General features: G+C 41.7%; 2 protein-coding genes across 7 annotated transcripts in view; one reads left to right on the forward strand and one right to left on the reverse strand.

The window, feature by feature from the left end:
- PSIP1 (PC4 and SRSF1 interacting protein 1) overlaps positions 1–15,410 on the reverse strand; it is a 29,009-nt gene extending 13,599 nt beyond the window's left edge. The window contains exons 1-7 of one of the 2 annotated variants that reach the window (XM_061441218.1): positions 15,110–15,409; positions 13,988–14,064; positions 10,989–11,127; positions 5,910–6,026; positions 3,208–3,318; positions 2,657–2,719; positions 401–521 (exon numbers count right to left, since the gene is read on the reverse strand). In XM_061441218.1, coding sequence (XP_061297202.1) covers positions 401–521; positions 2,657–2,719; positions 3,208–3,318; positions 5,910–6,026; positions 10,989–11,127; positions 13,988–14,064; positions 15,110–15,181 — 700 coding nt within the window. In that variant the 5' untranslated portion in view covers positions 15,182–15,409. Of the gene's footprint in view, positions 1–400; positions 522–2,656; positions 2,720–3,207; positions 3,319–5,909; positions 6,027–10,988; positions 11,128–13,987; positions 14,065–15,109 lie in introns of both variants that reach the window. The other variant, XM_061441219.1, reaches the window with a different exon arrangement.
- Positions 15,411–22,732: 7,322 nt separating this feature from the next.
- The window catches only part of CCDC171 (coiled-coil domain containing 171), a 149,083-nt gene continuing 146,745 nt past the window's right edge, over positions 22,733–25,070 (forward strand). For 4 of the 5 annotated variants that reach the window (XM_061441211.1, XM_061441214.1, XM_061441212.1 and 1 more), the window contains exons 1-2: positions 22,733–22,967; positions 24,743–24,913. In XM_061441211.1, the coding sequence (XP_061297195.1) occupies positions 24,867–24,913 (47 nt within the window). In that variant the 5' untranslated portion in view covers positions 22,733–22,967; positions 24,743–24,866. The remainder of the gene's footprint in view (positions 22,968–24,742; positions 24,914–25,070) is intronic. The other variant, XM_061441213.1, reaches the window with a different exon arrangement.

A 25,070-nucleotide genomic window follows, 5' to 3' on the forward strand; every position in this document is an offset into this window, starting at 1 on the left:
GCAGGCTCTGTGTTCCTCCAGTTCTCTTCCGTTTTATGGATATTCTAACACAAAGTATTTCATAGACCTTTAACAGTACCTCCATTAAGGTCTTAATTAATGGAGCAAAAATGCACAAAGATCTCTTATTGTATATTTATAGTTTTGTACCATTCCATGAAGAAAGCTTTTCTAAAGGTGACACTTGTACTCAAAAATTTGTCTTATTTAGAGGACTGAGCATTAATGCTAACAAATCCATTTATGTTCTAAATTCATCAGTTTGAGAGGAGGTGTTTAGCAAAGAGTGCATTTAGCATGAGAATATACTCTCTAGTACTTCAGGGGAAAGTGATAGCTCTCTGAATAATTCGAAGATATTTCTGTGGTGAAAAGAAATAAATCTGTCTTTTAAAGTTACCTGATGGTCTTCCTCTCTTAGGGCTTACTTTTGGAGACACTGGCCCAGGAGCTGCTGCTGTCACTGCTCCTCCTGCTGTTGCCACTGCTGCCACTTCCTCAGCTTCAGGTTGTTTCTCAGCCTAATTTGAAGAAAGGATTTCACAAGTGAAAAAATCGCAGGGTGCCAATTCATCAATTACTTTCTCAAACAACAATTTTAAACTTTTAGAAATTGTGCTATTGCTTCTACACATGAGAAAGACAAGTTCGTTAGGAATGTCACTAATTTCCCCATCTACATACCATCACTACCCATTCATTCATACATTTTATGCGATTTCAACCAGCCCATTAATTTTTAAAACAAACTATCTTGATGCAACAAAGGAGAAAGATTATTTGTAAGTATTTTTGAGATCACTGTAACAGCATGCCAAAACCCAGTCTTAAGCAGTTAATATTCCCCCCCCCCCATATAGTAATACTCCTGTTTTAAGTGCTCTCATCTTCTCCAGCTGCATTAAAGTGTCAAGTCAGTAGACACAGATACTCAGGAAAAAAAAAAAAAAAAAATGGAACAACCAACCCACCTGCTTCTAGTTCTATAGCCAGTTATTCACCGTGAAAAAACTGTACACTGAACTGCACTAACTAGACAACTACCTTAATCTGTAAAGCCATTTGGGGGAAGGAGGCATGTGTCAAGACAGAACTTAAGACAAAAGAAAAATCTTAATGAAAGGATACATATCTTCCTGCAGAAACATGCTATCCAGATAAAAAGAATTGAGAAAAATCCCAACTGGAAAAAATATTTACAGAGCTTAGTGTCCTGGATGTAGGAGCACAAGCTAACAGCAACAGAAAAGTTATGGGCCAATACATATTTATCTTCATGTTCTTTGTGGGCACCTACAATAAAAGATAATTTGAAAGAAGAGAGACAGGCTTCTATCTAGAACAGAGCAGAGGTACATCTCTCTTATTAACTGTGCTTCACACCAGCCAACAGAAGGAGTTTAAATGAAGACAGAAAAACACCTTTCTTACAATCCCAGTAAAAGAAAACACCATGTTTCTTAAGGCAAGTAAGAAACACATTCAAAGTCATATAACTGCATAGCCAACTCTCTTCTAACCTACAAGCACATACCACATCCCTCGAAATACAGTTTTTGTTCAGCAACAGCCTATAGCAATGCAAATGCACACAGCAGATGCCAAACAGAAGTCTGTCAGCTAAAGCTAGTAAACTGACAGGAAAACTTTTTAGGTCTGCAGTACCTTATGATGCAAAAAAAAGCCCTAAAGCCTCTAAAACAAAACACACCACAGCCATATGATTTGAGTGCTTTTTGAAAAAGAAAAGAAATGAGATCTTTGTGTTTCTGCATCAACTGTGAGCGTTCTCTCCCATTTACAAGCTGAAATCATAAATATGCATAGTCACAGACATTTTTTCAAGAATTTCAAGGATGTTGTTTCAGACTAGAAGCTTTCTTTGAATTTTATTTTAGATTCTCATAAAACTTACTTTTCTAAGTAAGGTATACTTTAAATTGTATTTTTTAAATATTCAAGACATTTTTGTAAGACCATCCAAATATATACCTACCTTTCTTTGTGATGCAACTTACCTGTGACAAACATACCAAGGTCACAGTTACTTTGCATTCATCCCATCCCTGATGTCAGCACTAATGCGACAAGTTAAATGGTTTCAAATTAAAGATTTTCCCGACTTTAACCTAGTTTTCAGCTGCATCAGTGCCCTGATGTGGCTTGCTCTGAGACCACATGAATATGACAGCTGCAGCACACCAAGCAAGCAGCTAGAAGTGCCTCTTTCAAAGTTACATAAAATTTTTCCCAGGTTGAAGAGACCACAAAAATCCAACCTCTTAAGAAAGGACAGGTCTTGATAGGAAGTAGCTCAGTGTGATGACTATGTTAGAAGAAATTTTCAGAGTTTTAAAATACACTATTAAAAAAAAAAAAAAAGTGGTCTAGCAACATTTTGTATCTTATTTTCTCTTGCTTGCAGTGCACTGTTTGGGAAAAGATGGGAACTCCCTACTCTATGTTAAGATCAGACAGAATTAAGACCTGTGGAACACTCTCTGGGAAAACTTTCATTCCTATAAATCTTTCAGCCATTTGAAGGGGGAAAGGAGGGTGTCAAGCACTTCAATTTATGCATAATCTGTCATTACAGGAAGTAATATCCAGTATCATCACATCCAAAAATTCCAGTACGGTGAATTAAACATATTACCTTTCTTTTTCTTCCTCTTCTAGCTACTTTAGGATGAGAAGCATCATTTGTTTTCACCACATCCTGTGAAGATTAAAAACAGTGCTAAGTCTTAGCAAGACAAAGATGTGTCTTACATGATTCTAAGCTTTTTTTCCCCAATGAAGCCTCTAGCACATAATTTAGAGAAGAATCTGTAATACATAGGAAGACACCTCCTGCTCTTAAATTGTTAAAATCCTGATTACGTGGTAATCAGGGTTGTTTTTTCTGAAAGATAAAAAAAAAGTACCAAGTAATATTCTGTTTTAAATAAACATGTAGACATGTTTTAATTGAACTTACAGACATGCCAGATTAAAATTTTTCTCTCTGATGAAAGCTTCAATTCCTGTTAGCTTCAATGAGAGGTACAAATGTAAGTGAATACATAGGAAGTTTTATATCATTAAACAGCTCCTGAGGCTGCCACAGTAGTAATAATGGTCGCTTCTTAGTACTTGATACTAGATTTATGTCGCTCAATGTGATATCAAGATGCTCTCTGGCACATAGGAAAAGCTCTCACATACTTCTTTATTACTGTTTTTTTCAGGAGGTAGATCATCTTCCTTCAAAGTATCCAGCTCCTTTTCTTCTGTTTCAGCTTCTGTAGGCAAGTTATTATCCTCTTTAAGTGATAACTGCAAAGGGAGACAACACAAGAGTTAAAAAATGCATTAAAAAGTATTTCATATTGAAAATAGAACACACTAATAACCATTAGGCTGCTTTTCACTTTAAATAGTTTAAGTCTGTAAATACATTTGTTTCTTAATATACCTTAAGAGCTGAAGGCAGGATCACCTTTCTCCAGTACACAACTGCAGACTGTTGTCAAAACAAGTCAAAATACAGCAATGTACTATAGTGGAACTTTAATTTCACTTTGTGTTCATGATAACATAACTACACTTATTCACCATATTACATGAGTACTTGTAAGTGTTCATGCGAACACCCCAGATTCATATGGATCACTGTTTATCTATTACACACAGATGGATATCCAAGTCACAGATCACACGTAACTTAGAATATCATTCTACTAAACAAAGACAGTGTAGTAAACAGACCACAAACAAGTTGCTTTATGAGACAGTAATTAGTGATAATTGGTGTCATCAAACATTTTTCCTGTTTTGTTGGGTTTTTTTTTCAGCTTAAAATACTAGTCTGCATTTTAGATGAGCAATTAAGATTTGAAAAATCAAGTTTGTACTAATTTACTTGAAAATAATCAACATTTCCCTGCAGCCTACGTATGTGCACATTTTTCAGATCTTCAGTTCACTCTCTCAACTTTAATGCTATTGCACTGCCCCACCTGCAAGCATCTTCAAGCACCTTCAGTGAAATTCCTTTTTAATGCAGCTGCAGTTCTCAAATTTCAACACTGACCAAAGCAACTCAGGCACAAGGCTGTGAGGCAATGTTCATAATTACTTGAAGACATGTTGTATCACGGGAGTCTTTTTACAGATTACAACTTTAAGACAGAAGGGTAACAAGTACACTAAACCCACAGGAAACTAGAGAACAATGGCCAGTTAAAATGTTATTGCTACATTAGTATCAGAAGGAGTAAATCTGCTCCATATTTTGCCTTAAACTGATTAATACTAATTATAGAATCCATGTAAAAAGACCTATTCAGGATCTTCCATTCAATCTTTGTGTTTAAATGGCTCTTACGTCTTCCTGTTTCTCTTTCACAGTGCCAGCTAAGGATAGGCTGAAAGCATATTCCATGAGAAGCATGAAGCTTGTGTCATAGCCATTCCCACTACCTTATGCTGCTTGCTGCATAAATTCACAGTGAAGCAAACTGACGTACCAGTCCAGTTTAAAATCTACGTATCTACGTACTACTAGTACAATTTTTCTCCACTAAAAGGTCTTTTTTTCCTCTTGAAAAAAAGAAGCTATTATAGCTGCTAGTAATATGTTAGTATTTCTAACTAATTCTACATAATTCTACCTAAGGAACATCCAGTCTGTATCCAACACATTACAAATTTTTCTGTTGCAACTGTAAATCAGTACTAAAGGACAGCCAACTACACCTGGCTAGAAAAACTACACTGAAACTTGGCAAACCATCAAAATGAAAACAATCAGAATCAAGGCAAGTCTATTCAAAATAGTTTGACAATTTAAGGGCACTGCTCATCCTGTAGAATAGTAATTTCCAGAAATGAGTTAGAAATAAATTAAATACCATGAATATATCAGCCCCATCTGCACCACAATTTTTGTCATTTTAGGATTCTATTTTCCTTAGAAAAAAACTAAGAAATGACACACATCTGTTCCACACCGTAAGACAAATAAACCCACATGAACAAACCAAAGCATTAAAGGATAGAGAAAGTTCAAAGCAGTATGTTACACTAGTATCACTAAATGTACAGTAAGCTAAGAAGATTCACCTCTTACAGTATGAACTATGTACAGTTATCAGTAAGCTGTTTCAGACTCAAGTGTGTTTTCTTACTGTGAATACAACAGATTTAAGATAACAAAATCTTGCTTCAGAAGTATTCTAAAGTATGCTCACATTTACAAAGCAAAAAAGCTGAACTCTGTATAAACTACTGTATACCAATTACTCACAGATATTTTCCTGACTCAAGAGTTCAGTGATACAGCTATGAAATCCTTTATAGCCGTTTATATCCTAATTAGTCCAGTAGGAATATGGCCTATTTATAACTGATTCTTACAATCTGTTCAGGCAGATACACTGCAGCACTCCTTCAGTCCAGACTACCTTATGCTTTGTTAGGATTTTCAACAAAAACCCTCATAATTGAAAAAGACAGTCATACCTGTCTATGGTATTAAAAAGTCTTCAAAACCAGAAAGGAAAACTTCAAGCTAAATCTTAGTGATCGTTTCTACCTTCTCCTGACTAGGAAGTACTGTAGGAATTTAGCCTAAGTTATGGTAAGCTCAAGTCTGGGCAACACAGACCAGTAAAGAAATTAATTTTCAAGAACATGTACAGCATCTTAAAAGGAATGCAAAAATATTACTATATGGACGCCTGTATATATACAGACATATATATTACTTAAAAGGACAAATATATTACTGTACGTATGTCTGAAAAGAAGCAAGAGCAAGGCAGTTACAACAGGAAAACCCTATTAAAATATGCAAGTTAAAACTTGGCAATACAATTGACTTAAAAGCATTTCTGATAGAAAAAAGCATCAATTCAGTCACTTACTTTTGGGACAGAATTCTTTCTTCTTTTGGCTCCTGCTTTTTCTTCACTCCCCTCAGCAGGCTCCTGAGTGCCTTCTTGAGCAGTTTCTTTGATAGGAGGGTTAACAGCTGAATGGGACTTCAATATAAAAATACCAAAAATGAAATCTAAATCCCTTCCTGAACTACCGAATAACACTACTCAGATTCTGCCACCTGTATGTTACACAAAAAAAGCATCATGCTAAGGAAACCTGACTAGAACTACAAGCATGCTAAAATACATCATTCATTTCCACACTTTTCAGTTCAAATTGTGTTTTCAGATAAATTTTCAAGCTTTAATGCTATAGCAACTTATTTTTCACACTAAAAATACTGCAATGTAGGTTTTTTTCTTATATACAATTTAAAGAAAGAAAGTTGGTTTTGGACAAGTACAACTTGTGATGCTACTGCCTGCAGTTTTGAACGATATCAATCCTAAATGAGCCAACTACCTGCCCCTGAGAACATGAGGAGAGAAATAAAAAAAAAAAATAATAAAGGCTAACATTAAAAGCATGGAAATAAGAGAAGGTAAAGCCAAAATAACTTTTTTATTATTATTCCATTGCATTGTGTACAGCAATCACACTATTAAATATTAGTTCCATCAAACAAAGCTGGCAGAACTGCCCCCAACTCTTAATTTTTTCCCCCACTGAGGAAGTGGTTTTGGATTTAAGCCCAAGCCACAAGCTCCCTCCTGCCTTCTACTTCTCTTACTAGCAGTTACAAGCAACATCTGCAAAGTACAAATACTGCTTTCAGTCCAGCCAGTTTTAGCAGTTAAACAGAAAATATGGCTCTCAGAAGGACTTCCTAAGACAAAACATGCCAAATAAGAGAAAAAACCAAAAAGTTGCAAGAAAATTTCTCTGTATGAATAGCTGGTAAGTCTGTCATTTTAACATTAACCTTGTGTCCAGAATTTTGCCAAGTGACTACCCACTCCTCTCTGATCCCACCTGCTGTGTGGCCAAACACAAAATTACCTATTCATGCTGAATTTCTAGACCCTCATCTTTCCTGCTACTCCCCAGTGCCTACACTGATCTTCTCTCACACACCACTGACAAAATCAGCTGGTAGGTGCTGGCACGCTGCATGGAACCCATTCTGAGAATGCCCCTAAGCTGGTCACAAATCCAGGCAAAACTGGTCCTAGATGGCTCGACACACTGCCCTCCACCAAACCCTGCCTATCACACAGCACACTGACCTCCCCAACACAGCTACAGAGAAGAGCAGCTGCCTGAGAAAGGCTGGAGGGATGCTGCAGCAGAGGTGATGCTGCTGGGGAGGTGTGCCTCCAGAGGGAGGCCGGAAAGAGGAGGCACACAAGGAGTCGCCCAATCCAGCTTCCAGCCCTGAGGTGCTGTCTGAGCAGAGACAGAGCAGGCAGATAATATACCTCTGAGGGGACTGCAGCCTGCAGAGGAGCCCTTACCTGAGGTTCTCAGCAAGAACACACTGGCCCCAGTGGGCTGCCATGACCTCACTCAAAGGACTGCTGCAACGTGTGGTGAGGGGACTGGAGACCAGCAAAGGGAGAGCAGAGATGGCTGGGGAAAGCTGAAATGTTTTCTGTTTCTCTTTGTTTCATATTATCAGAATTGGTAACAAAAAGCTTATGTCAATACGCTAAATTGTGCAAAATTCTGTGACATCAGTGTCTTGTTGCCTGTACCATTCCGCTAGTTGGCAGACATGGGAAGGTGGAGCCCCAGAAGCCTATTTCAGCCACTCTGCTCCCTTAAGACATACAAGCTTCCTCACAAACTCCCAATAAAACTGCCAATATGCCTAGATCAACGATTTGAACTTCCTTTCCTTCCCCAACTAAGACATTCAGAAGCCCTACCTTTCAAAGACCCCTTAGCTGTTAGTTTAGACAGCCACAGAGCCTGTTACCAAGCAGATAAGCACCTTCTTGTATTACTAGCAGGGAAGAACTGTAAAACAACTGCACTTGTTTTTCCAGCTTTGAGAATAGGATGCTAAGATAACATCTTGTCCTGGTTTCAGTTGGGATAGTTAATCTTCTTCCTAGTAGCTGGTGCAGTGCTGTGTTTTGGCTTTAGTCTGAGAACAGTGCTGAAAGCACAACGATGTTTTACTTGTTGCTGAGTAGTCCTTACTGTGATCAAGGACTTTTTCAGTCTCTCATGCTTTGCCAGTGAGGAGGGGCTCAAGAAGCCATGAGGAGGAAGAGACAGGACACATGACCCAAACTAGCCAAAGAGATATTCCATATCACAGCACATCATGCCCAGTATATAAACTGGGGGGAGTTGGCTGGCAGGGACCAATCACTACTGGGGCCAGGGTTGGTACTGGTCAGCCAGGTGGCAAGCAATTTTATTGTTCATCACTTGTGCTTACTGTTTGGTTAGTTGTTTTTTTTTTTTGGTTGGGTTTTGGGGTCTTTTTCAACTTTTAGGTTTCTATCTCTCTGTTATTTTCCTTATTATTAGTATGTTATATTGTACTTTATTTTAGTTATTGGCCTGTTCTTATCTAAACCTGAGGGTTTTCCATTCTTTCAATTCTCCTCCCCATCCCACCCAAGGCGGGTGAGTGAGCAGTTGCATGGTATTGAGTTACTGCCTAGGTTTAAACAATGACACATCCTCATAAACAGGAAAGCTGCAACATCATCAAACACCACGGGAATTAACAAGAACATGAAGTAAAGTACCTCTGAAGTCTTATCACTCTGAACTGTGTGCTATCCTGCAAAGTACTGAAGAAATGAAGCTCATTTCAGCACACAAGCGGAAACAAGTAAAAGCAAAACTAAAATCGAATATCACACCACAATTTTCTTATTCTTGTAAAAGTGGGATGTTACTCCATCTTATCTACAATCTTTGACAGAACGGTGACATAATATTTCAATTCTAAGAATTAAGCCCAAAAATTAGTGCTTTGAGAACTAACATAGAAGATTCATGACTGAGCTGAAATCAAAACTGCTCCCAGAAACTCACTCTGAAGTAGCCTTACTGACAGTTTTATTTCAGAACAAGTAACATTACAGGATGTTTTGCATCTTGATTTATCTTACAGAATGTTAAATCTAGTCAGCCATTTGCAGATGTACTCCTTCAGCATCAACAAGAACTGCCCACAGGTAAAAACAAGAGCTGGCTAAACCTTAAGGGCTTGATTTGCTCCAAATCAAACGTAAGAACACACAGCACAGGGTAGAAAGAGAAGGCTATCAAAGAAAGGCTTTCTACAGCCTTAAAGTTAAGGTGAAAATTCGTAAGAAAATTTGCACAAGTCTACTGTATTACTTCATTAATTCTGTAATTCAGTCTGGTCCAGCCTTCCTGCTGAAGCAGGGTGACCCACAGACAGCTGACCAGAATCATGTCCACACAACTTCTGAGTATCTTCAAGTACAGACACTCAACAGCCTCCCCAGGCAAGCTGTGCCAGTGCTCAGTCACCCTCAAAGCAAAAAAATGTTTCCCAGTATTCAAAGGGAACCTTCTGAGTTGCAGTTTGTCCATGGCCTCTGGTCCTGTCAGTTAGCACTACCAAAAAGAGCCTGGATCCACCTCTTGGAGCTGTTCAACCTGGAGAATAGAAGGCTGTGTGGAGACCTCATAGCTGCCTTCCAGTATCTGAAGGGAGCCTGCAGGGATGCCAGATGGGGACTCTTCATCAGAGACTGAAGTGACAGTACAAGGGGCAATGGGTTTAAACTTAAACAGGGGAGATTTAGGTTAAATATAAAGAAGAAATTCTTTACTGTGAGGGCAGTGAGGCACTGGAAGAGGCTGCCCAAGGATGCTGTGAATGCCCCATCCCTGGCAGTGTTCAAGGCCATGCTCGACAGGACCTTGAGCAAGCTTGTCTAAGAGAAGGTGTCCCTGTCCATGGCAGAGGACTGAATACTAGATAATCTTAAGGTCCTTCCCAACTCTAGCCATTCTATGATTCTTTACACACCTGTATCAGTTATCTGTACCCACTGATGATATCAGCCCTGAGTTCTCCAGGGCTGAACAGTCTCAGTTCACTCAGCCTTTCCTCACAGCAGAGATGCTCCAGTTTATCATTTTTGTGTAACTCTCACTTCAGGATGTCCACATCTCCCTTATACTGATTAGCCCAGAACTGGACACAGTACTCCAGTCAAAACACCCCCACTAACAAAATCTCCTTGAGTATTTTTAAGGCTCATTTATAGAACTAGAATTGTAGAAGAGAGAGATTTTAAATATGACTTGGGGGGTGGGAACGGCAAAGAACAATCCAATAGCTCTAGACAGAACCTGAACAGCTAATGAAAGACCCTGTTTAAGAGCTATCACTGAAGCTGAAGTATTATTAATACAGTCCTTCCCACTTCAATGAGGGGATTAGCATCTTTCCATACCCTGAGCAGAGAAAGTATACATGTGAAGTACATCACCTTATCTCTCAACAGTACTTCAGAAACAACTTACAATACCTGTGAAGCAGGGATTAACTGGTGTTAAAATGGCAAGTCTGGCATAAGAGCAGCAAATCATACCAAAATATACCTATTATTTTTATTATTACTGCAGGATTGCCTAGAAGACCTAGTATGTGCCCCGGGTACACAGCAAAACCAAGAGGCCACAGAATGTTCAGAGAAGGTAGGCAAAGACACAACTCCAGTTCTGGAGTAGAGTTCCAGAAATGAGTATCTTGGGAATGCATATTAATACACACAGTCTATAGTTATATATACACATGTAAGTATACGTATAGCTGTAACTAAAGCTTGATGTGCATTGTAAAAAGCCAACTTTCAGCCTTTTACTCTGAAAGTCAACATGATCCCCCATAAGCTTACAATAAGTTTATAATAAGCAGATATCCCTAGTTAAACAACACCCCCATCTCTCTTGCTATTAATACTAGAGATCAATTAAAAATGAAATTAAAATAGTAACTGGCATAACTTGCCACTGAACAACAGCAATAATTCACTAGCTTACAGGAGGGAAACATTCATTGCCTTTTGTTTTTCCTCAACAGTACAGCGATGAAGACATGCAGACTCTGCATAACTTACCTGCTGATGAGAGAACTTCACTTTAGGATTGTTGTCGATTTCCCACAACCCTTCATTAAAACCCTTCCTCTTGTTTGGTTTTCCATATTTATCTTTATTTTCAGAGTAAGGGAATATGTCTTTTGGTCCCAAAAATGCCCTTAAGGAGAGAAAGCACAAAATGAACAGAATTTCACATTTTAAATGGTTCGTCTTTTCAGAGAAGTAAGCACCAAATGTTATTAAGATATGCAATTCACTACTACTACTCCAACTGATTCTACTATGTAAATATCTTTAGTTTCCTCAAGTTTTGCCTTCAAAATCCCAAGTTTTTCACTAGTACCACCACACATAAGGACCCCCTCCTTCCCAGGGTGTTGAGTGTCTGGCAAGCAACAGCTGAAGCTGCATCTTAAGATTACAGCCAACAGGACAACCAACTACTGAATCAGAACAACTGAAAAAGAGTAGCTTGCAAACAAACAGAGCAATTGCTTCCTTATTAAACAAATCATGCTTAAATGTTAGGAATAAAAAATTCTGCAATCTGGACAATGTAAAGCAAGAGAAAAATTTAAAAGAGAAGAAATGCCTCCAACAAAAATCCAAGTTCTTAAGTTAAAAGTAATCTGGTTAAAATACTAAATTTAAGAATTTTTAGTGTACTGGACATGAAAAAGCAACACTAGGATACACTGACTGCTCATGTCGTTTAATGCAACTCAGCATTAATTCAGTAGTTTTTCAGTGTGACAAGAGGACCTCATAACTTGCCGAATTTGAACAATAAAACTTTCAAGATGCTCCTTAACTTTCTCCCCCAAACTTTTTCTTGATGAAGTATTGAAAATATTTTTATACAAGCTTCTGTCATAGTAATTGTCTTACCACTGCCTGTGTATCTTTGTCCTGCATAGCAAAGTACTAGTTTATACCTCTTTATGGTAATCTGCAAAACTGAGCTAGTATTCTTACTTGACTTCTAGGAATAATAATTCCCAAGCTGATCTCACTTTTGCTTTTTGCCATAGCTTGTTCCTACTGTACCCATCCACACAGCTAGAAAATGTCATCTTTCATACAGAAGGACTTTTTAGAATGATTTAACTAGTTATCTAGATTTTCAGAGCTGCTACTACTTACAGTAAGATAGGCTGTATATGTACAGACTACTAACGTGCTGAAGACATATAGCGTCTAACTTTGATCAGGTATGTAACTCTGAAGCACAGCAGAGAATAAGCTTACCAATTTATGTTGGTTCCCATGAGAGAATACGGAAAATCGTTAGCTCTACCTAATACCTGATGGATCATTAGCCCACTATTGACAGCTACAAACCTAAACAAAAATTAAATGTCATGGAACAGAATTTGAAAATCATAAAATGGCTAGGGATGGAGAGGACCTTAAGATCATGTAGTTCCACCCCCCTACCATGGGCAGAGACACCACACTCTGGACCATGTCGCCCAAGGTTTTGCCCAGCCTATAGCTGTGCTTGGGATTGCCCTGACCCATGTGCAGGACCCTGCACTTGGCCTTGTTGAACTTTATGAGGTTGGCATTGGCCCACCTATCAAGCGTGTCAAGGTCCCTCTGGATACTATCCCTCCAGCCTACCAACAGTACCAAGGACAGGATCAAAATAATACTGTGCTTTCAGATGTAAAAAAAAAAAATCTGGAAAAAAATACTGATAAAAAAATTAACCTTCTGCATTGTCTGAAATCTTACTTAAAAAAAAAATAAACAAGCAACAAGATTCAAACCTTGCAACATTAAATCAAATTTCAGGAACCCACAAAACAACACACACACACACAAAACAAAACTAAAAAAACATGAGCCATTCGAAGATGTGAACAGTTAAAAAAAACACATTGGTGTTAAGACTCAAGCATACACAAATCTTTTTCAAAGGTAAATCACTTCTTAAAGAATCAAGAAACATAAGAGGATGCTTACTCTTTAATTCAACAGGCCAATGTGTTTTGTCTTATTAAGACAGATGTGGCTTATTAAGACAGATGCAAAGCGCCAGATTAAAGCGGTTTCAAACAATCTTTAATCAGACGAAGGAAAAAAACCAAGGCCTTTCCACAAAATGGGTGAAACATTATTTGTATGTACAACTTCTATCTCTGAGCTGCTTGTATACCATTTGCCATTTTATTAATAAAAAGAGTGGAATTAAAACCACACCATTATAGGGTTTGGTTTCTTTAAAAAACACCACAAACAACCAGACAACAAAAGTAGAACTGAATCTGATGTCTTAGAAATCTACACTAGGACAACCAGACATGCTATAAAGTAACATGATAGTTATCAAAATGACATAAATTTAGAAACCCCAGCATATTTACAATCAAATTTAGCCATGGAAGAAACAGCCCCTCAAAGCAAATGTTCCACAACTGCAAAATGGTAGCACCACAGCAAGTACCTAAAGGTAAGTATTTTGCAAGTTGATAGGTATAAATCTAACTGCACTTCCTCATTTTTTTCTCCAGATCTTACAAATAATTACTTACAAACCCAAACCTCTCCAGAAAACAAAACCCACCAAAAGCCAATACACGATTATTTGACAGTTTCTCAAATTTTGCCTACTTCATTGAGCTCAGCCTTCTTTTTATTTGAGAACATATTGTTGAGAATTTTGAGGATATAAAGGACTACAGAATTAAAGTTCATTACTGAAGAATGAAACACCTATCAGTCATGGCTCTGTGGGTAGGAATTTTTTTTTTTAATTTTGACAAGGAAAGTGCATATGGTATAGTTACAGTATCCCATTCCTGTGATTACCTTAAGCAAATGTCAGAGAAGCATGTCTTGTCAAAAGAGATTAATTTAGGAAGAGCTGTTCTAATACTGTAGTAGCTGTTCAAATACTATAGTTTAACCTATACTATAAAACACACTACATTCAGACAAGCTGTTAACTTCTTGTCACAGCATTCTACAATGAGAAAAGAAAAAAAGATAATTATGACCCTTAAAGGACTTACGTCTCATGGGTGCCAAAAAAGAAAATAGGCATTTTATTCGTAGGAGGCTTTACTGCTCCATCAGGAACTTCATCCACCTAAGAAAAAGAGAGACTGTAATTCAAGTCAAGTAACAGTTAAGAACAATATAGGGGAAAGTAGGTAAAATTGTTAGGCATTAAAAAGGAAAAAAAAAGCCAAACTACAGAGAAGTAAAGCTGGTATCAAGATCTCTTTTTAACTGTATGTTAAAAACACAGCAGAATCAAAACAGGTATCAGCAAGTATAGGAAGTGACAACCCTTCTCCTGTTAGAGCAACCTTTTTCACATGATCATCTTCTTTAACTGGGGAGGCATGACATGCTACAAGTGAAAAGCACATTTCAATTCCATTCAAACACCACTCCTCCTTCAGCACAAGCAATAGCAAGATGTCCTGCCTTAGGCTGAGCTTGGCCAAACCCAAATGTCAAGTGATACAAAATGTCAATGAACTTAAATATTACTCAACCAGCAACTTAGCAAAATACCTCTATTACTCTTCTTTCTGCATTCCTACGACCATCGAATAGTCTACAGCAGTCATAGAACTCTGCCTCTTCCAAGGAGCCACGGAGAATGCAGAAAAAAGGACTAGATAACTCCTCGCATACACCTGGCTTATTCTATACGAAGCAGTGTAGGAATAGCCGCGTTTAGAAGCGAAGAGTAACCCCGACATCACTTTCTTTTGTCAAAAAAGGGCAGTTACTCGGGACGAACATTCTGGTGCAGTTAGATGCCTGCAGAGCTCCAGCACCGCGCTATCGACAGCGACCTTCATTTCTAAAAGCTGTTATGCAAATTAGCACAGCTAACAACTACTAGAGAGGACTACTGCTTACAGAAGCGACCTGCACTTGCAAGAGCAAACCCGAGCACGGATCTGCAGCGCGGTTCAGAAGTCGCTTCCAAACACGGGAGCGCTGCGCTGCCCTCCCCTCGGGCAAGGGGCGGCAGAGCGCGCCGCGCGGTTTCAGCGTCTGGCTCTCCGCGGGCGCCTGAAGGCGCTTCTTGCTACACAAAGCCCGAACAGCGTGAGGGGAGGGCAGGTACCGAGCAGGAGGTCGCTGCGGCCTGCAGAGGAGGAGGGATGCCTTACCCTGGCTGGCCAATGGGGATAACCTTTCATCTTGGCAAAGATCAAGTCTCCGGGTTTGAAATCTCGGCTCATGTTTTCTCACCGACGTGACGCCCGCTGCCGCCAGCGGAATTGATCCGAGGGGAGGGGTCTGCACCTCAAGTCCCCGACACCGAGGCGCTGCCAGCCGCTCGAGGTCCCGCTGCTGGGATAAACGCACCGGGGATGGGGAGCAGAGACAAGGGCAACACACGAGGGGACATCAACGGCGCGCTCCGTAACGGCGCCTGGGCGGCCCCCAGGCCGGGAGACACTGTGCCGCGCCCACCCCTCAGCCCGCCGGAACCCCGCGGACCCTGGCGGTGGCACTCGCAGCCCCCACCCGCGGCGCGCTCTGCCTACCCACGCGGGCCGGGCCGGGCCGGGCCGGGCCGCACGCACCCGGGAGCGCCTGCCGGCAGCCCGCTCTGCCCCACCGTGCACACACGACACGGCACAGTACAACCCCGCTCGGCTGGCAAAACCTTACCCCTCCTCTGCCAGACCGCTCCCGCCAAATGGACGCATCGTCTGCCCGCCCCCCTCATATAAGCCGCGACGGCGCCGACGCGAAACTCCACCCATCTCTCTACCCTCCTCCCCCCCCGCCAGCTGCAGCGGCCTGGCACCTCGCTACCCATCGCGCTGCTGCCCGGCCTGCAGCCCACCTCCTCTTCCAGCAGCAGCAGCAGCAGCAGCGGTAGCCGCCACCGGAGTTACAGCCTCGCTCCCTCCTCCCGCCAGGCGGGGCGGTACCAACCACACGCCGCAACCAGGCGGCAGGGGAGGTGTCGGGGTGAGGTGGCGCAGGCCTGATGAAAACAGACTTGCTCGGCTCACGCCTCCAGGTGTGAAGGCGAACGGAGGCAGCCAGGAGAAGCGGCCAGCACGCCCCGAGGCACGGAGGGAAGGATAAAAGGAAAGACCAACTCTCATCCACCCCTTCTCTCCTCAGCTATGGAAGTGGCTCATTTCTCCTTCCGCGGGGGCGGGGCAGTCGCGGGACTGCAGGGTTGGGGGAGCAGGAGGCGGATCGGCGCGATCCCGCCGGCCGCCCTCAGCACCGGCAGCGGCGGAAGCCCCGCGGGCTGGCCCACCTCCTCGCGTGTCCCCGTGAATCCGACCCTTGCTCCCCTAACAGTGAGGCGGGCTGCGCCGGGTGCCGCAACAGCAGCGTGGCTGGCAGGCGCGGGACTAACGCCAGGCTGGTGACAAGCCTGGCCCGGGGCCAAGCGCCGGCACTTCAGTCACCAGTGCTCGCCCGGAGTTGCTTTCGTTAAGTCCGGCCTTGCGCTGGGCCCTTTCTGACTTGAAAGCTCGCTCCATTCACTGACTGGAAGCAGCTAATTGTCACCACCCTCGTGTGTAAAGCGGACAGGTGTTTGCCCCGGTAGTCCCTTTGTGTTTTTTTTCTGCCCTGTTACAGAGGCCTCCCTTTCCCAGACTTACCATCATCCCGTGCTGCTGTTGGCCCCAAAGATGCTCATGCTCCCTGTGTACTCTTTGCCTGCTTACTTTTCTCAATGTCTGGACTTCCCCCCCCACACCCAACAACCCACAGCTTCAGTTCCTCAGGTCCACCGCGTTCTTGCCTGCAACCCAGTTGCCGTAAACTCCTAGCTTGCTTTCATGTTTTACTGTTAATTCACTGTATTATTCCTCTCCTTCTCTCTGTTTCTGCTCTCTCATGGCTTAGCAGTATGAAGCTCACTCCACTCCCAGCATTTCAGCCACTGCGCCGTTCTCTCCCTTTTCTGCTGGCCAGGTGGTCTCCCTACCGCGTGGACCAAGCACTTACAGCCTCCCCACACCTTCCCCCAACAGGCACTTTTCTCCCAACAGAAGACCTCAGACCCAGATTTTAACCCAACAGCATCCTGCTCTTTGCTGGCCTGTCCTGTTGGCTCTAGTTCTTCTCCCTCTTCAATGAAAATTAGCTGGCCTGTCAGCTCTCTGGCTTGGCTTTGTCTTTAACTCATGTCCCACACAGCACCACCTGCAATCCTGCACTGCAGAAGTAGTGGCACAAAAAATTACCTCTTGCACAACTACATTGTCTCACAGGGCAGACCTAACTATTTTGTGCTTGAGTGATCATCCTGGCACACAGCTTTTACAGACCAATTTTCCGCCAGCTGCCCTCTGTGCTGCTCGCAAACAAAGATAAGCCCTTGTGATAAGCATAATCTTGCTTTCAGTTTTGATACTGAAACTGGCCTTGCATTTCAGGGCCAAAACACCCACTGCAGTTGCCAAAGAGCAAATTGTGATTTTTTCTAGTCGCTGGCTTACTCAAATTCAAAATGATCACTTACAAATGTTAACTGCAAAACTTTACCCCATCTGTGTTAAGCAGGGACAAACAGCAGTTTTCCAGTGGCTTAAACCAGTAAAATTTGGCTGATTTTATTTGAGGTGGTGAAACTCATATGCCTTACACAAGTATCAGCTTTCTACAGGGTTAGGCAAGAGCTCATCAGAAAACAGAACATATGAACAGAAATCAACAACATATTAGACAGAAAAAAACCCCTTTCTTCCTATCCACAAGTGGATGACTTGGAGCAAAAATTCCTTAAAAGAATTAACTGTACATCTAGAATTGTTTAGAGGTACATGAAAGCTTGGCAGTGGTAGAAATTGTATCTGCACTGGCACATATGTAAGTATTTCAATAATGCATAAAGTTTTGTATTTTTTTCTGCAATAAGTAGTGCAAAAACTGTGTATATTAACATTCTGCTAAGCAGAAACAATCTGCAAGGACTTCCTTAGCTAAGTCACTGCTCTGTTTAATTATACATCAGATCAAATAAGTTCATATTTTAGTTTTGAAGTAATGCTTTTGGAATCTCCTGAGAACATTCTAATTTCCTCAACCCTTGGTAACAGTCTTTTGAATCTGACATTCCTTAGGAATCAGAAGCTTTGTGCCTTGTATTAAAACCAGTGAAGAGCAGCTGAAAATGCTTTTTTTCCTAATTAAGGAAGTAACTCGAGATGACTTGGCTTCATACAAAAGTAGGGTGTTCTTCAAGACAGCCTAATATGACTAAAGCATTTTTTTAAAGCTAAAGAAAACAAAGCAAACTTAAATATAAAGAATGAAAAATAAAATTGCTTGAACAAGTTATATTTTGTGTGTAATCAGGCTCATTTGTGCATGTTTAGTAAAGATAAGATTGAAGACAGACTGTTCAAGTACAGACACAACAGAAGGAAAAACAAATGTGTATTTTGCAATCCAGACATTGTACTTGAAAGAGGGTAACATGCCATACTGTTGCTATTAAATGTTGTGTACCATATCAGCATTTTTTAGCAGTTTAATTCTGAAGGACAGAATTCTGTCCTTCAGACAGACCTGCCACCCACCTCTTGAGCTGACCTCTTGGTCAGAACACAATATGCATTAAGCTTACAAGCCAGGAATGAACTTCGGAGGTGCAAAGTATTTCTTACCATGAGGAGTTTTATGTCTTGAACTTGTGTTTTAAACAGACATTTCCAACTGATTTCCTGCAGGTGTGGGTTATGTCTCATTGCAAAGAAGCACGCTCGTATCCTGCCTGCAAGAGAAGTAGTTGCCTCTTGCTCTGCCAAGGCCAGATCCACAGTGAAGGACCACATTCTCTCCATTACCCCAATGTCAAGCACTCTTTCTAGTGACATCCTGAACAGGTCTCTTTGAGGAATAAGAATAATGCTGAATCCCATGTGTGAAAGAACTCTGATTTGTTTCCACATTTCTAAAAATCCCCTATATATCCTGCCTACAAGTAGATTTTAGACCAAAATATTCCTTGAACTGTGAAGAAATACCTAATATAGCATGTATATTGCTGGTGAAGCGTCTGGAGAATAAGTCTGATGAGGAACGTCTAAGGGAACTGAGGTTGTTTAGTCTGGAGAAGAGTAGGCCCCGGGGACCTTATCCCTCTCAAAGTACATGAAAGGAGGCTCTCAAAGTACATGAAAGGAGGATGGAACAAGGTGGGGATTGGTCTCTTCTCCCAAGCAACACAAGACAGGACAAGAGGAAACAGCCTCAAGCTGTGCCAGAGGAGGTTTAGACTGGATATTAGGAAAAATTCCTCAACAGAGAGGGTGATCAGGCATTGGAACACACTGCCCAGGAAGTGGTGGAATTGCTGTCCCTGGAAGTGTTCAAAAACTGCGTAGATGAGGCCTTTAGTGACATGGTTTAGGGATGGACTTGGCAGTGCTGGGGTAATGGTTGGACTTGATGATCTTAAAGGTCTTTTCCAACCTAGTTGATTCTATGATTCTATGATATATCATAAGTAGTTTTCAGTGTGGGAGGAAGAAAAAGTGTTTGGTTAGCTACATGCATGCAGCAACAGCAGCATTGTGTCTGAAGCATTTTTTGTGAATCAAGGTAAAAAATGATATGTGTATTATTTTGGGAAGATAAACTTGCTTATTGATTCAGTATCTGGTTAAGGTATTAAGGTGGCAAAACCTACCAAAACTCCAGATATGGTGTTAAATCTCTACAACTCTGTTCATATTATCCCTTAATTTATTATCCCAGGCCGTTTTTAATCATGTTCAGTTTTTGACTATTCATCAGACAACAGCAGACACAAAGCCCTGTTCACTAGTGTATTTTCGATCAGGAAAAAAAAAAAAAGCCATGCTGTTATTAAAAGAATTGCAACATGATGAAATCTTCCAATGTTGTGCCTCTGGGCAAAGAACCTCTTTGATTTGGCACAAGACATCTAAAATAACTGTGATGCAGAAGTAGCAAAACCACAGCTAAAAGCCAATTATACATAAACTAGGTCACAAACTAGAAATGAAGTTTTGAGACTTATCTCAAAGGGGGTAAAGTATGATGGGCTATCTTATGACTTGCAATTAAAACTTCAGTCTAGACCTTGAAGGATACCAGTATCAGGCTATACTTAACCACACATCTTAGAAAACCTTAGCCCAAAGCGGTCTTTTTGCAGTTAAAAGCAACAGGAAACAACTTTGGAATAAAAAGTGACAGGAACCTTAAATGCTCTGGCAGTACTCGCATTCTTGTAGTCAGTCATGCTGACCTGTAAGACAAAGCACTTAGCTGTACTTTGAATTCAGTATGAGTGTTTTCCTGAGTAAGGGCCAACTGCAGCTTTGTGGTTAATACAAGATGATTTAAACTTCATAAGTAACTATCTTTAGTGTAATCTTGCTCCTTTTGGGGAATTCCAACTAGAAGAAACATCCCAGCAATTTTTTTGTGTTTTTACAAATGTAAGTATGTATGTAAAGATAAAAGATGTTTTAATTTGTGAATTGTATTTCTCTGTAGATTTTTTGACATTATAAAATCTGAGACCTTTAGAGTCAAAAATCTGAATTAAAGTTGAAGACTTTATGCTTCTTTTTCAATTTGTTGCATTCAGACTATACAGTGACACAGAGCTGGAATGGGTTACCAGATCACATGCAACTTAGAAAACCTGAGAATAGGTAATGCAACACAACTCCCCTTAGTGATAAGACTGTACTCACATAAGCAGCAGTACAGTACCTGCAGCCTGTTAGCCTTATGGGTGCTGCATATCCAGTGCTGAAGAAACAGCATGTTACACAACTTGGAGCATTGTGTGAGCTCACTACAGTCATATATATCCAATCTTAATATGTCTCCAACTATGCTATTACTTGGGCTTGAGTTAACAGATTTTTTTTTTTTTTCTGTGTTTCCTCATGCACCCATTCCGTGCGCTATCTGTTTTATATTATTGTCTCTTAAGTGCCTTATTTATCTTCTGGACCCTGTGGTCTTAAATAACCTGGTCATTTTTGGACTGTATGAATTCTAAGATTACCTTGGTCATTTGTGGATGGTGTGTTTTCCTAGATAACATGGTAGACTATGGACATGGTGATGCATTTTTCTCTTTGAATGCAGACCGATACTCTTTTACTACTTTTACCTTTATAATACTTTTCCTTTATTTAAAGCAACCTTACTGTTGCTTTTCCAAATGTGATTTGTGATAGCTTTTAACACAATCTTGCTCATGCAATATTTCTCACAGCCTGTGGAAATTCAGGTTAAAGAGAACATGTTACTAGTATCTTAATGTGTATCTACTTACGATAGTGTCAATGGTAGTTACTGGACATGTTAAAGGTGTTTTAATTCCCTTTAGCCTGTAACACTCTTTCCAGAATACCTCATCCACTTTCCCAGGATTATTGTAGGGTAAATTTTATTCGGCATCTGTTGCTGTTTGACATTACATATGCTTCCATCTGGACCCTGGAATCTCTCAGTTGAGGTGTTTAAGAACTTTTCAATTTGTGCAAACAACAGTGGTAGCCTTGTTACTTGTTTCCCTGTCAACCCTTCTTACGATTTTGCACCATCATCTTTCACCTGTTTGTTTTTCTGATGATCTGGGTGAAGAATCTGCCACCCCATATTTAAGGGCATCCAAATCTCAGTCTGGCTTTCATGTTAGTGTTTTTCATTACAAGGACCTTTATTGATAGGACAAGGGGTAGTTAATGGCTTTGAACTGAAGGGAGAGTAGATTTTGATTAGATACCAGGATGAGTTATTTACTGTCAGAGTGGTGAGGCACTGGCACAGGTTACCCAGAAAACTGGTTGCCCCATCCTTGGCAGTGTTGAAGGCCAGGTTGGGTGGGGCTTTGAACAATCTGGTCTAGAGGAAGATGTTGCTGTTCCTGACAGGGGTTTGAAACTACATGAGCTTTAAGGTCCTTTCCAACCCAAACCATTCTGTGATTCTAGGATTTGCTATCCATATTTACCCTATAATCTAATTTGCAGATTCAGTATCTCTTACTGTCCAGCTGCACACACGCCCGCATGCCAGCAGCTCTGGGAAGGAGGATACCTACCCTCCCACGAAGGGGTGTTTGGGTATGCTACCTGTGCTGCCAAGAGCTGCCTGATGATGGTGATATTCACGGGTGACTGCCTATTTGGCTGGCACAGGCAGCTGTACTAGGTGAACCATCCTGCATGCCCAACCAGCTGTGGAGTGGCCTGGCTGGGGGATACCGGTTTTGGCTGAGGACACTTGCACTCACCCGTAAGTCTCGGGTGGCCCGAAGCAACTCCTGAACTGGACGAAGTGCAAACCCTCAGGTGGAACGGGCGGCAAACACCGCGGGCGCGCCGGCCCCTCATCCTGGCCTCCCAGCCGTGCTGCCCGCTCCGCGCAAGCCGCCTGCGCGACGGGTTTGAGCATCGCGCCTCCGCTTCCTCGCGGGCGGACAAGCGCGGCGGGAGGCATGGCGGGAAACCGCGGTGCCAGCCTGCCGCGTAGCCCTACGGTGCTCGCCCGCGCATGCGCGACGTCCCTCTCGGCGGCTCCGAGCGGCGGCGTTGCCAGGGCTCTTCCGCGGCCGGAAGTCGTCGTTGGGGAGCTCCCGAGCGCGGCGTGGCGCGTCGGGGCGTGGCCGCGTCCTTCCCTCCGGGCCCTAGTGATCGGGCGGGCTGCCGGCGGCCTCGCTGAGGTGGGACGGGGGTGGTTGCGGGGCTTCGGTGGGCTAAGGGCGCCTCACGCGGGGCTCGGGAGTGCCCAGTCCGCGTCCGGCGCGTCCGGCGCGTCCGGCACCTTCGGGGCTGTGCGGTACCACACCGTCAGCCCCATCCCGGCGGCGGGCGGGCCTTGAGGCTGCCCCGCTGGTCTCCAGCAGGCTGGAGGCGTTCGGTGAACGGCGGAGATCGGAGCTGCTGGGCGGTTTCGGGTGTCTGCGAGCAGGTGTGAGGGGTGTGCTGAAACTCTGTCCCGCTTCCTTGTGGCTGTCGCCTCGGCCTGCCGGACAGACCATGTGAGCCGCGGGTACGGCGTGCGCCTGGTCCAGTGACATCTGTGGTGTAACGAAGTGAACTGCTGCTGCTGCTGCTGCTGCTGCTGCTTGAATTTTAGCTTGCATAGAATTTTTAATCCACGTTAATGAAAATCTAGTGATTCTTTGAGCTGAAACAACTGCTGGTGAGTTTTGTAGGGTCCAGTGCAGATACGTTAGTTATGCCTGGCATTGTGTATTTTAGAATAGTACCTTTTGAGATCATAGTTAGGCCTTTTTTGAGAGTCTCAGTCGTGCAGCCTTTTGGGTTGAACCTCCAAAGACCCAGCTAGTTCCAACCCTCTGCCATGGGCAGGAGCACCTTCCACTAGACGGGGCTGCTCCAAGCCCCCTCCAGCCTGGTCTTGATCGCTGCCAGGGATGGGGCATCCAGAGCTGCTCTGAGCAACCTGTGTTAGTGCCTCACCACCCTCACAGTAAAGAACTTACTTATATCCAGTCTCAATCAATGGCCTAGTTCATAGTTAAGCATATTCAGAAGTCCATGAGGAGAATATGATGCAAGCTTTGTAAGGAAATGCCCATCAAATGTATTAATCCCTCAGATGAACACTATGTTGTTTAATTATGTGGCTCCTACAAGCCATTCCATGCCATTTGAATACTTTTGTTTGGAAGTGAAATAGAATGCTTTTAGAGGGTATCCCTCTGTGTTCTAATAAGCTATCTGTTGATACATATTTTAACAGAGGAATGTTGTGTATTCAAAATAATTTGTATTCTCAGAAAATAATCTTTAGGGCTTTTTATTTTTTTTTTTTTTTTTCCTCTATGGCTTCAGAGTAATTTCAGGAAGTTCTAAGCTGCAGAATGGGGTGGATGTGACAGTGCGTTTTGATTGTATTTTAAGACAAAGACTTTTTTTCACTGCAGCTATTGTTGGATAGAGTTAGTGAATTCTGTTCTTGAGGTAAATCTCCCAGATATCTGAGAAAGTGTTTGTTACACTTTTTTTTTTAATGAGATTTTGGTGTAGGTTGCAACACAGCTTAAACGGGTGATATGGAAAACTAGTTCCTCAGTGACTAGTGGCTTATTAATCTTGACTGTTGAATACAGCTTAGTTTTCATGTTGTCTTGCTTTAATTAGTAGAACACGTAAATATCTTCACTATTCAACTTGAAGTACGTCTTGGAGCTTTTTTTAAGGTCTATGTTGTAAATATGTTGTCTGTATATTTCTTTTTTGTCAGTAACTCTAAATTAGTGGGTTACTTCTATGGGTGAACCGAGTTACAGTTCAGTTTAATGTTCTTCCCATAAACCCCAAAATATTGCTGACCTATCTAATAAAAATATGTTCAAATAGAAAATTCCAGGTTTATGAAAAAGTTAGAAGACTTGCTATGTTAGCTTCCATTTGCCAGCAAACCTCAGATGTTGACCTGCTTAAAAAAAAATCACAGTATGTGCTGTTACCTCCCTTAGAATTATTTTGAAGAGAAATTAAATTGGTGATACTCTTAGGGGAAAAGAGAATGTAGGGGAACAATTTATGCAAACGTAACTTTTTGTGTTTACTTCCTTCTGAAAACCCTGGTAGAAGATATTGTACAAAATATATATTTATTTTCATCTGCAATATTCAAGCTTAGAGGACAGGAACAGTTCTATTTCTTGATTAAAACTGATGTTAGATTATGGGTGGTAGTTGTTCACAAGGCATAGTATCACTGGTAACTGTTCGGGAATGTTAACAAATGGTTAATTATATTGCCAAATAAACTGAAATATGTCTCTGTTGCAGGTTTTAATGTTTTTAACGATATGGAAAAGGGTGATCTTTGAAGCTTGTCAAGTAAGAGTGTACATGTTTGAAGATGATGTTCCTTCTCCAGAGTTAATAAACTCAAAGCTGCTTATTGGATGTCATGAGTTTGTTCACTCCAGTCAGCTCTGCTGTCATGGAAGCTACATGGTGAGCTCTACTTCTATACTTCTAAGCCTAGTAATATTGTTTGTGTTTTTGTGGTTAATTTTCTAGATCCCTGAAATCATGTAATTCAGACTGAAGAACCACCAGATACGGTGTGATACATGCAAGCTATGCCATTCAGTGCAGTCATTATAGATGA

The sequence above is a fragment of the Pezoporus flaviventris genome, unplaced genomic scaffold, assembly GCF_033815535.1.
Source record: "Pezoporus flaviventris isolate CSIRO_AGI_PZ_B2104156 unplaced genomic scaffold, CSIRO_AGI_Pfla_v1 ptg000212l, whole genome shotgun sequence".
Classification (NCBI taxonomy): domain Eukaryota; kingdom Metazoa; phylum Chordata; class Aves; order Psittaciformes; family Psittacidae; genus Pezoporus; species Pezoporus flaviventris.